General features: G+C 41.6%; 1 protein-coding gene across 1 annotated transcript in view; it reads right to left on the bottom strand.

The window, feature by feature from the left end:
- Positions 1 to 12,442, bottom strand: part of mpp7a (MAGUK p55 scaffold protein 7a) — a 146,924-nt gene that overhangs the window by 72,333 nt on the left and 62,149 nt on the right. Inside the window, exons 4-5 of the mRNA XM_073488661.1 lie at positions 7,507 to 7,584; positions 496 to 576 (exon numbers count right to left, since the gene is read on the bottom strand). Coding sequence (XP_073344762.1) covers positions 496 to 576; positions 7,507 to 7,584 — 159 coding nt within the window. The remainder of the gene's footprint in view (positions 1 to 495; positions 577 to 7,506; positions 7,585 to 12,442) is intronic.

Below are 12,442 nucleotides of genomic sequence, written 5' to 3'. Positions count from 1 at the left end.
AAAAAAAGGAGCTCGTCCAGCTCTTCTTCCATCCCGCCATCGTGAAGACAGCTCTGTCTGTCTGAGACACCTGCGGGACCTGATGGATGGCCAGGGTTATGCATTTAAAAATAAAAATGTGTAAATTCACTTTGTAGCTGTCTGCGTCTGGATAACAAGGCCAGCGACTGCAGCCAAGAAGACAAGAGGGAGCACGGCCTGGATCTTACTGCCACATTATTTTGTCTACACAATGATTACTATACTGCCAGTGCTGTTTGCGTGATGTAATCAGTAAGAACACACACACACACACACACACACACACACACACACACACACACACACACACACACACACACACACACACACACAGGCAGAACTTCCTGATATTTTGATGTTTTTTTAAGATAATACAGTGTTCCTCCAAAAAGAGGATATGACTTTGTAGTTCCTTAATGTTTGCTGAATATAAGATGAATAAAGACTGAAATACAGAACAAGAGCCAAACTCACCTTCACGTGGGGTTTGGCCAGTATTTGTAGAAGCTCTTTGATTTCTCCATTGGCAGATTTCCCTTCCAGCTCCTCAGACATCTAAAAAGAAGAAGACACAGACTTCACAAAAATGCCTTTACAATATGATAATATCAGGGAAGGCTATTCAACATACCAAGAGGACATTTTAAATTTGACAGTCTTTTGTAATGATTCTCATAAACTTTATTAGATTTGCTGATTATTAATTGAGGGAAGTTTCCCTTTTTACTCAGTTACGCTGCATTTTTACTTTATCTTTACTTGCTGTAAATACCAAGAGAATAGGGTTTGAGCAATGGATTTTTGCCATTGATGGCACCTCCACAATATTACACAGATATAGCGTACATGATCAGGCAATATCATGGTTTATTTATGTTTACATTTTCACATTTATTTTGGGATATGAGCAGCGGTGGAAAGGTTCGACTTGTCTTGACTACTGCTATGCAAACACAGTTTTGAAGGGATTGCATTCACTTGGATGGAGAGCAATGATCGCGCTGAGCAGAATGTTTTCAGGAATGTTTTTTTCCGAGATGTGAGGTACTGAAAAGAAGAAGAAAACTGAGTCCAACCAGGACAGTATAATTATAACAGATGGGGGTTCAGGGCCTTTCCGCACCAAGATCAATCCTGCAGGTCCAGGGATCCAACTGACAACACTGCCTAAAGGTTATCAAAAAGTTAAATTCATATTTCTTTTCAACACTAATCCAACGTGACTCTGCGTTCAATCTATACCTATACTACCAAAAAAATTATTTTTAAATTATTTCATTTTTTGGGGCGGTAATTGTTTTTCCAAGTCTTTTTTAACTACTGACTTCAGTTTTAAAAAATATTCTATTACTGGAAGATCTACAGCTATCTAACAGAAATTACTATTACTATACCCAGTAAGGGAGTGTATAACTACAAAGTAACCCTTCGAAAGCATGTGTAAAAGTACACTTGTATACTCAAGGGTACGTTCAAGCCCCAATCAAAAGGGGCCCATCGGACAGAAAAGGTGATGTCGTGCATGCTAACTTAGGTGCATCTCAACGGGAGGCGAGGTCACACCTCTTTGTGGGGCCTAGAATTCGCACTTTGTTGCCGCCTTTCTCTTGATTGAATTTACTCTTCAGCAAGATCATTTTTCAATGAAAATCTCAGGGACAAAAGAAAACAGTTCCTCCCTGCTGGAAACAGTGAGGGCAGTGAGAGCATCTCAAAGCAATGGGACTGAGCTGGAGTACATTCATGATGAATGTCTGGTAGCTCTGAGAAGAGTCACTCAGCTTGTAAAACCCAAGACACTCTCTTCCCCTTTGTGCTCTAATTTTCGGGTGATCCTCCAGAACATGGTGTGAATGTGGAAAGAAGACGAGAGGCGAGTGGTCGCACACTAAGAACTGCTTGTCCTGAAGGTTCTGGAGCTTTGGGAAACACAGATCAAAATTCTGCATTTGTGTGTGGCGTACTCCTTTAAGGCAGATGATGACAGCCATTGGGAAAATCTACAGTTTGTTTGACTAACGACCCCTGTGGTGCAGGAATAAGGCGAGGTGATGCAGAGGTAAAGGCAGGAGGCCGAGGGTTAGACTGGGGTTAGGGAGGGCTCTATGTCACTTTACCTGAAGACAGGAGCGTGTGTGTGTGTGAGTGTGTGTGTGTGTGTGTGTGTGTGTGTGTGTGTGTGTGTGTGTGTGTGTGTGTGTGTGTGTGTGTGTGTGTTTCCATTTGCTTTGACCCCCCATGGGAGAGACACCATGCTTATGAATAGTTGTAGTGGTCAAGGTTACTCTTGCTGAGCCTCAGTCAACCCTGAATTACTTCACTTAATCAAATATACAAAAAAATGGATGCTGAAAGAGTAAGGTCAGAGGGAGGCAGAGGATGTGGAGAGGGAGAAGCAGAAGAAGTTAGCTCACATGATCAAATGAGAGAACAAAGGAGAAAAACAAGGGACTGGGAGAAGAGAGGAGGAAGAAAGAAAGGTAGAGGAAGAGGGGAGTCAGGGTCAGGGTCTTTAGCGAGGGGAAATCTCTTGCTCTGAAACACCAACATCCATCATGTCATCACCGGGCTGTTTACAGCGAAGGAGGGAAGCAAAGACAGACAGAGCACTGTAAATTTCCAGTCCCTCATATTGTCCTATTAAAGCACTCTGTCCCATAACTCAGCGTGGAGGACAAATGGGACATGTTTGACAATATGCTCTGCTCTCTACCTTCATGTTGGAGTCACATTTTCCATCCTCAGACCTTCATAGAGTGTGAGGGAGGGGGCAAAAAAATGATGCTGGTCTCCTTTGTGTTCATTTCATTTGTTAAATGTCATGGCATGCACTGCAGTGTTTAGATAAGTTTGATCCCAGCATGTCAGTTTATAGCTGTCCCCTGACCCTGAACGGCAAGGGCTCATTGCTTTGATACATAGCTGCCAATATATCAACTGAGCTTATTTTATACATTTTGTTTTTCATTATACATATTAAAAACTTTTTATTAAAAAAAAATCTGAATTAGGTAAGTTAATTTAAGGTGAATACTTATGCAATCACCTGTTTTACATTATATATTTCTTATTAATTCACATAACTTTGTAGAAATCTTTAAAAAAAAATAGTTTTGTATAATTTCTGTAAGTTGACCGTGATTCCATTTATAAAAGCAATAAAATGGAAGACAATTAAAAGGGTAAATACTTTTTATAGGTACTGTATATATTGTCTGCAATACTGGAGAGTTAGGGTTAGGGTTCGGGATCAGGGATTCTTTTTATACTGTGATATGGCATAAGTGTTGTCTTTTCCTGATTTTAAAGGCTCATTTAGTAAAAGTTATGTAATTTTAATTCTGAACTTACCAGACTGTTCTTCTTGTTCCAATTCTTGCCTTTACCCACTTGGTCATTATATCCAAATTACTGATGACAGTTTTTCAAAAATCTCATTGTTTTAATATGTTGTGAAAGTACCAATAGTCACCCCTACAATATTGCCAAAAAATCAAGGTATTTGGTCAGAAATATAGTGATAATTGATTATATCGCACAGTCCTAGCATTAATGAAGTGCTTTAGAGGAGATTTCAAAATATTGAGATATATATATATTGTGCATCATGATATAGCGTAAAAATGTCAACACATAATTATCTTAAGAGCACATCGCCCAGCCCTATGAGTGGCTAATATACTGTCTTCCAAAAAATTTGAAACTTTTTTTTATTGTTAATGCTCAAAGAAAGAGTTTTAGCTGATAATTACATCAAATAATGTGGAGCCTTTTCTTATGATAACTACGGCGTTCACTTTTTGCACCCTCTTACGCCCTCTCATGACCAAGGGCCAGGGACAACTGACCTGGTGGTCCCCCCCTATCAGCGGGCCTGAGTGTTAGCCACGACAAAATGATTGAATTATTTGTCCAGAAGTTAAAAATGTAAGTCTTTCTGCTCATTAAATAAAAAAATAATATTATTTTTTTTACATTATCAATATTAGAGGTAATACCTTTCTAACTGATAAGTTTTTGTCTGAATTTTTTGTTACCTACCAAAGGCTGGAGTCTTACTGGAGCCATACTTTTGCATATGACCTGATGAAGCCACCCACCCTCCCCTCTCTGTTTGTCTGGCTCTTTCCCATCTCTAGTTCTAGGTAGGGGCAGCAGAGCAGTGCTCCCTGATGGCACCTACTGGGCTTCCCAAGTAACAGCAGGTATTTGGGTGAGTATCAAGATGTTGGGCAGTGTTCCACAGAAGAAAAATGAGACTTTGAGAGGAGAAGGAAATGAGTGAACCAAAAGGACATACAGTGTCAGTTCAAGCCAATCAGCCAACTGTTGAAGTGGCGTGTGCAGATTTCGACAGGACAGATAGAGACTGATTGGATGGACAGACTGGAACTTGCATCGATCTGGTTCATGTATCTTTTGATTAATGTAATGTGGTATTTCACATTCCACAATGAGGCAAGAGTGCTTCTATTTCAGTCTTAATGAGGGCTGCAGAGAAACTGTGTGTGCATAAATAAATGTGCATGTACCACCATTAATGTGTGTGTGCAGTCATCCACCGGCATGTCTTTATATGTATGTAATAGAGCACCTATTCCCTGGGCCCAGTATCGATCGTGTTACAGCAGGCATTGGTTTGTTTTAGCAGTGGCAGTCACCTGCTGTGTGTGCTAGACAGTGCAGCCCAGGGCAGACGGGGGATGAAGTGTCATTTTATGTTAGGCAATAAATTAAGCCTCCATTACCCGAAACCCAAGCCCGAAATGAATTTCATCTAACTGTAGATCTCTCTTGTTGCCCTTCAGTCCTCAGCCACCACTTCAATAGCATTCATTTGGAGTGGTGACACGGGTGAAAAACAATCCGCTTTAAAAATACACTGCAATGCTCTGGGTCAGGAGTTTTCCTTTTTTTTGGACCAGCCAAAGAATCAGAATTGTGCGGTGCTGTGAGACGCTTTGATACACCATCTCCGGGCTTTATTCTGATACCTGATAATCCCGGGGAGACACTTTGCGGGGCATTTACCAGGAAGCATAAATTTGACAGACTGTAATTTGACAAAAAAAATGCATAAAGAAAATCTGGAAGGGTGGAGGAGAGATGGAGGCTGATAGTTGGGGGTCTCTTGAACAGTCTATGGCCTCTTGCCACAACCTGGAGAGGCAGAGCAAAGACTAAGGAAAGAGAAACAGAAGGATTCCTTCACACTCTGTTGGCTGCTTGAATCTGGTGGAATTCTTGTTCTAGTGTTATCTGGTTAGCGGTGTCCTAAAAGCAGGGTAGGGCAAACACACAGACAGAAAAGGAGCAATAAAATGTCTATTTGAGAATATTGTCCCGACAGATTCAGGCTCAGCCATTCTGGTTTGGTTAAGGTCCTGCGTGGTTTGGGACTCCTATCATCTGTATTGATGCATGAGAACTGTTCTGGCTCCTCCGCTGACATTTGTGGCTGGTAAGGTCAGGAAAACCACTCTAGAAAACAAGACGGCCTTTCTTTCATGACAGTCTCAGGACACTGTTGACTCTCTCCTCCTCTACTCGGTCTGTACCCCAACCGACTGTAAAGATCTCAGCCCCTCTTGCTCTCGTCTTTCCCTTGACTCAGTACTAATTAGGATGATGTATGGCTGTGGGTTCTTCAGAAAGGGTGGAATAGTCAGAGGCACTTTGATTACAATAAACAGAGCTGGGGATTTCAAACAAAACCACACACCAGTAAAAGGGCTTTTCCTCCTCTCCGTTTACCCTGCCAGGCTGGTTCTTGGGTTTACACAGGTGTGTGTGTGTGTGTGTGTGCGTATGTGTGTGTGTGTGTGCGTATGCACATGTGTGGATTTGAGTGTCGTACTTGCATGCTTATGTGCACACGAACAATACAGTAACAAATGTCTGGACACTGGACGTTTACTCAATAAATCACACTAAATCTGTTTCATAGCTTGAAGAAAGCAGCGGCGCCAACGAAAGAAAATCATCATCAGCATTCCATATTGTCTGTGATGACTTCTCATTAACAGGTTAATTAATGAGGAGGGTATGCACGCCATAGGTGATGCTGCTATGATACTTCCTCTCTGAATCTGAGTATTTTCCTGTTTTCTCTTCCACTGACTTCTGTTTATGTGACACAACTCATTCATCTCCAGCTTTCCATCTCCAGTGGCCTTTCTATCCGGTTTCTGCCCGAGGAAAATGATTGGTCTGCCTTTGCAGAACTGGATTTTCGATTTCGTGGTGTATGGCTAGACGTTTGGGCAGAGAGTAGGCAGGAGGGTAGGTGGTGTATGTAGAGTAGGGACAGCTTGTCTGAAAAGCCCAACTGAGAAGAGGACAGTTCAGAGTTCAGGGTAAGAGGTGAAAGAGGACAAACTTGCCAAGGCTCCTGCATGCTACTGGGAGGGGTGTATGTATGTGTGACTGTGTGCGTCACAGACACATGATTAAAAAGGAACTTGGCACTTGTAATCTGAATTTTTGAGTTCAATCTGCACAATATTGTAATGCTGTAATGCAGAAAACACGACAAACTTCCAACTCGCTTACGCCAAGTCTCTCGGGATTTAAGTATAAGCAAATCATGGTTGTTTGATTTTCAAAGTCAAACAGAAGACTGGGCATGCAAGACAGAAAAGACATAACGCGGTGTGTAGGCAGGTGACAAATGAAAGGAAAAACTTCAGCAGAGAAATATAACAAATGCAGGGACACTCATGAAATGGTTTTGGTGAATATGAACATGATGTCAATAACACACTCTGGCCTACACAATCACCAAAACTCAACCCAACTGAACACCAATTTACATATTGAGGTTGTACATTGAAGTAGACAAGCCACCACATAACTGTATCTTAAGCAAATCTCACTATTTAAAGAAGAATTTCACTGCTGAAAATGAGCCCTTTTCATAAAACTGGGCTGACTTTGCAGTAGAACGAGGCAAGTATTTAAAGACCAGAGAAAACAGAGAAAAATGGCTGTGGTATTTCATTTTGCTAAAAAGAAAAAACCCTACAACAACTAAGGGTGCTCCGATTGATCGGGTACTGGTACTTTACGGATTACAAAGCAAGTAATCATGGAGTTTTGTTTAAAATCATAAGCTAGTAAGTAATTCCTGCTGGGTTTAACTAGTTTTTACAAACAGCATTTACACATCCAGATTGTGGAAGTTTGACAGAAGCGGTACGTTAGTGTTAAAGCCTGTGTCATAACCAGTTTGGGACTGGTGCTTTATGACTGATTACCTTACTCATTCACACAGACTCCCTTCATCTGTTTGGGGTATGACTGCAGACCATGATTAACCCAAACATCTCTGCTTCCACTGTCAGTGCAAGAGTGTTCAGGTGGCATGGTGGCCCAACACCATACGACATATTAAGACATTTTATAATGCTTTTTCCTTTCACTGGTCACCCATCTGTAAGTGCAATCAAATAACTGGAAGTCTTCCTTGCAAAAAAAATAACTTACTTCATGGCCCAGAGATGCAGCGTTGTCCTGGACAGGGACGGGTTTGCTCTCTTCATAGTGCTGCAGCCGTTCATGGATCTGAAAGGACAGATTGTGTTCATCAGTAAGCGAGAGAGGAAGGAGGTCAATGTTTGGCTGCAGAGGCCATGGCTAAGCAAACACACATATATGTGCACACAAAAAATACATGTACCACTGTATGAAAACATGCACAGCCTCCATCCACACCATCTTACAGTTGCACACACTCACAGCTGATTAAAACTACCAGCAATCACACGTACAGTTCCTCCACACAAGACTCCCTCGATTGAGTACAACAGACTGCTTCTAAGTATTTCAGTTTGCTTAATCACTGTATAAACAATCCAGTTTTCCACCATGCATTTGATATGCCCAAATGGCCGGATAAGGATTCCAAATCATTTCAGCGGTCTGGTTAAATTGGCTATACATTTCCTTATCAGCCTCAACTCTGCAACTGCACAATGTTGAGAGACGAAGCTGTATCTCTGGAGAGTTACTAAAATGGAAACTAGACCCAACTCGTCATGTGTTAACGTATACTCATTTGCACACACAAAAACACTTCATCACTCAACTACTGATATGTGGAGCAGAGAAGAAATAATTTATACAGATGCTTGCCCCCACGCACATTCAGTCAAACACACAGTTCCACACTTGTGCTCCAGCCTACGCAAACACAGACACACACGCAAAAAAGACTACAGCTATCCCATTTGTGATTTAAGTGCAGCTGTGCAAGAATGTGTTGACAGCCGATAGGCTGCTGTCACATTCCATCAGAGAACAGACAGAGATGACTATCCTTCGAACAGCCACTCCTGAGTCTCTCCTCGGCCTAGCATGGTGAAGGGGAGCAAGGCAATGGACCTGACTGATAGCTGGGCCTCAGTCCTGGAGCCTCCGGCTGGATGTCCCAGAAAGCATTCCAGCACAATGGTGGAACAGAAGGCCCTCTGGCTGGGGAGAGAGCGACAGATGAGCCCCTGGGCTAACGTGTCTTGTAGGGCCAAATAAACACATGTGGATGATTTCAAACACACACAGAGATGGAGCTGTGTCAGTTTGCGACAGAATAACTCAGTAGGACAAAAAAATGACAAGAAAAGCAGTTTGTTTGCTGTCACATTGTAAGCAGCTACAGATGCTGTGTGCAATTAAAACATCTGTTTTAAGGTTGTTAGACATAATTTTCCCTCCTCACTACACAAACCACGTTTGTGACTAGACAGCGTTCTACAGTAGCAGCATCATGCATACTGGGAATGCTAGTTGGAGAGAGGTGAATGTTCTGACATGACACAATCACAATCATAGGATGGTAACTGTCCCCACTAATGGCATTCCCTTCAAAGATGGTCTTTGGTATTTTGGCCCTAGGCTAAATTTTAGGGAAGTTCTGTTAAGCAAAATGACATGCAACATGTGTAGACGAGGTCGTTTAAATCTTTTCAAGTTGTCATCTGTTTTAGATAAACACCAGTGAAAGAAGGAATGAAAGGAAGAAGTCCACAAAACAAAGTCAATAAATTCAGCATTCCAATGGAACTTTTCTGACTTTCTGGTGAGAAAGAAGCAACAGAACTATGTGTTAAATGTCTTTGCATATGTATGCCCCTCTCTGCCCATCAGAACTCCAACTAAAGTGTTAGCCTTAAACAGGTAAAGCCATTTCGGCTCGACTTATCCACACAGTCTCCTGTGATAAATCATGACCCGTTAGGACTGTCTCAGCCAACAGAGCAGCCATGTTTGAAGGTCAGCTTAGAGGTTCAAATCCCTGTGTAAAGCCGACATTACTCGGCTATAAAACATGGTGCATTAGGCGTGTCGTGGAGGTAATCTGTTGAAGGCCTGAGGGAGGCAGATGGTTGCTCAGCTCAGCTGTAGAGCACGAAAGGCTGCAACTTGAAGAACCCAGAACAAGACAGACAAATGTGACTGGACAGAGCAAGCAATACAGAAGGTGTGCAATGCCTAGAAACACAGAAACTTCAATGAGACTAGAGGGTAGGGGATGAATCAAAAAATGTGTACAAGCTGGGAGTGGTGAAAACATTAGCCTTAGTTGAGTCCACTGTTTAAGTGGCACTGGCTTAAAATGCTGTCAGGGTGTTCCATGTTTTATGGCATCAAATTGAAGACTGCCACTCTAGAGCAGTTGCTGGAAATTTTTACTCATCTGTTTAATTTCACATAGCCATGTCATATTTGAACGCTACCTCTCTACACTGTAAACCCAGATTCAGTTTTAAAATCAACTTTTGAGCAGTCATTAATCATTATTTTATGTTTTGTATAAAACCTCTCTCATTGCTCAATCAAATTAGTTGTTTGCACTAATCAAAGAGATATGCATTACATTGATTATGCAACGCAGAGATTACTTAGTGTGTTAAGTTTCTGTAAGGGAGGGGAGGTGCCTGATGCACAGCATATTAGCAAACTTCTCGGCATGCATTTTTTGAGGGTTAAAACTCTCCTGAGAAGAAAACATATATGATGAAAACTTCAGCTATTGTATGTAAGCAAAATGAAGGATTGTGTTGACTTACCAATAAAATCCCCCTTCTATTTAAACTGAATTGTCCAGTTTTTCAAATTACAGGATAGTTCTTTGTACAGAAATGTTATTTCATGTACTGTATGTTACTTAAACTTAAAATAGCTATTTCATATAACTTAGACTCAATAAAAGAAATAATTTATATGAACTAATGATTTTGAGTAAAGCCTACTAAATAAACTTGATGTCTACTACATACAAATATAGTTCTAAGTTAATACAACATGTTTAGTTTTGTGTAAAAGTTGATTGACGGTTTAAGGCAACGGGTTTCCTAGCAATTTTCTATGTAAACTAATTCGCAGTGTACAGTTCATGAAGTCCCAACAACTCCACTCAGTGCTCTGACTCCTCTGTCTGTTCTTCAACAGTAGAAGGCTGTAAAAGGACAGGCAGGCAGCTTCCGTTACTTCATCTGTCCTGATCATCTTCGTAAGAAAACACATGAAATAAATGAGAGAGGTTGCCAGTGTTCTTCATCGCTCCATCCAACATACCACAGTCCTAGTGACATCTGCTTAGGTAGTTGTTGCTCCACCACCTTGGCTTACTTAGTTACTGTGGAATTTCTTCTCTGCTCAGCGAGCAAATGCAAGATTGAAATGCTTTTATTTACAGTTCAGGACACTTTCCAAGTGCCTGTCCATGACGCAGTAATGTGTTTTAAAGTCATTACCCCCCTTTTTGCATAGCACATTCTCTGTCCCATTGGTGAGGCAGCAAGGCTCCTGGCAAACAGGAGAAGTGGCCTGGTTGAATAAAAAAAAAAACAAAAAAAAAAAAACAGTGAGAGACAGTGTGCTGCAGCCAAAGAGGGCTTAGCTCAAACCAAAGAGCGACTGCTGTACACACAGCCGAATCAAAGACTAGGATTCTGAAACTTCTCCGATGAGAAATGTAGTGCTACTTCTGCGTAAAAGAAAGCAGAGGAGTCAGGACCAGAATGCTGAAAACTCAAGGAGGAAAGCTCCCTAAAGTAGAGGCTGAGAAAAGATGAATGAATGTGTACCTTCACTGAAAGCTTTAAAAAAAAGCATGCTACAAAAGGAGCAGTGTGTGTCGCGTCTCCACGGAGGCCTCAGACTAAGCTGTGTTTGCTTCCAGAAATACCCCATGGGCTTAAAGTACACACATCAAACACGTGGAGAAAAAACATAGGTAGAAAAACACTAATATGGGTAAGAATTAAAAATTAAAAATTCCTACGACGACAGACTGATAAAAAAACATTACATCAATCTTCTTCTTCTTGAGACAAGAGCTCCGACCACTGTCACAGATCATGATCAAGGTGACACAGACACCTTAGAGACCTTTCAAGAAACCTTTAGTAATAAAATTGAGCAATGCAAACTGTGATCGTGTCCTCTTCATGATCAAAGCGTATGTCTCAAGCCTTGATTTTCAACGTGGAGGTAAAGCTGAGGGAAAAGGCATGCCTTACAAAAACTACTCCAGACACACCAGAGCAGGCCAAGTCTGGCACAGAAAGAGGAAGAGAACTGCAGGAGAGTGAAAGCTTGATGGATGGAGAAGTGTGCTGATGGAAAGAGAAAGAAAGGTATAGAGATCACAGGGCTGGATAGTGTTTCTGTTTCTGAGTCGTGCAAGAAGGTTCAAGGCCTCTGGTTAATGTCCTTTTCCCAAAAAAAAACGTAATGTCGGACTGGTTCGGGTTGACGATCTTTCTCCAACTGCTGCTTCTATTTCTACCCACCAGAGCAGATCAAGTATCAGGTCTCAATTAATCCATCCGGGTCTGATCTCTTAGTCTGATTCGGAACACCTTGTCAAGGCTCCATGGCCTGGTAGACCAGACCAAGTTAGGGAATCGAGAAGGGGGAATTACAGCCATACAGGTTTGCAACTGCAACAACTGTAAAATGATATGTATACTCAAGGAGCAGAGGGAGAAAAGATGAGATCTGCCTTTTCTTCTGTCACAGTGGGTCGGTTTTCAAAGTGTTTGCTTTAGCCCTGGCATGATGGCATCAAGTCCTGGATATTGTGCTGTGGTTCATGGAACACTCCTGTAGCTGACAGAACCAGTTTCCATCAGTATGTTGAAGGTGCAATGGACCGAGCCTGCTGACTTTACGACAACCAAAATTACATTCAACTTGGTGTCATTAAGGACCAGATATTATATATATGACAGCATCCAGTCAACATGACTTTGTTGTTAATACATTTAAACAAGGACAACAATCTTTTGTCATGGTAAAAAATTGTTTAGCCAACGTCACTGACAGTCATCAGAGAGCCTGGCAGCAGCTAACAGACTGGAGTCATACTGCCCTGTCAATGTCTGTCTGTCAATACCTATTTCTCCATGAGGATGGC

This window comes from Pagrus major, chromosome 19 (assembly GCF_040436345.1).
Source record: "Pagrus major chromosome 19, Pma_NU_1.0".
Classification (NCBI taxonomy): domain Eukaryota; kingdom Metazoa; phylum Chordata; class Actinopteri; order Spariformes; family Sparidae; genus Pagrus; species Pagrus major.
This window is presented reverse-complemented; position numbering and strand designations above follow the sequence as displayed.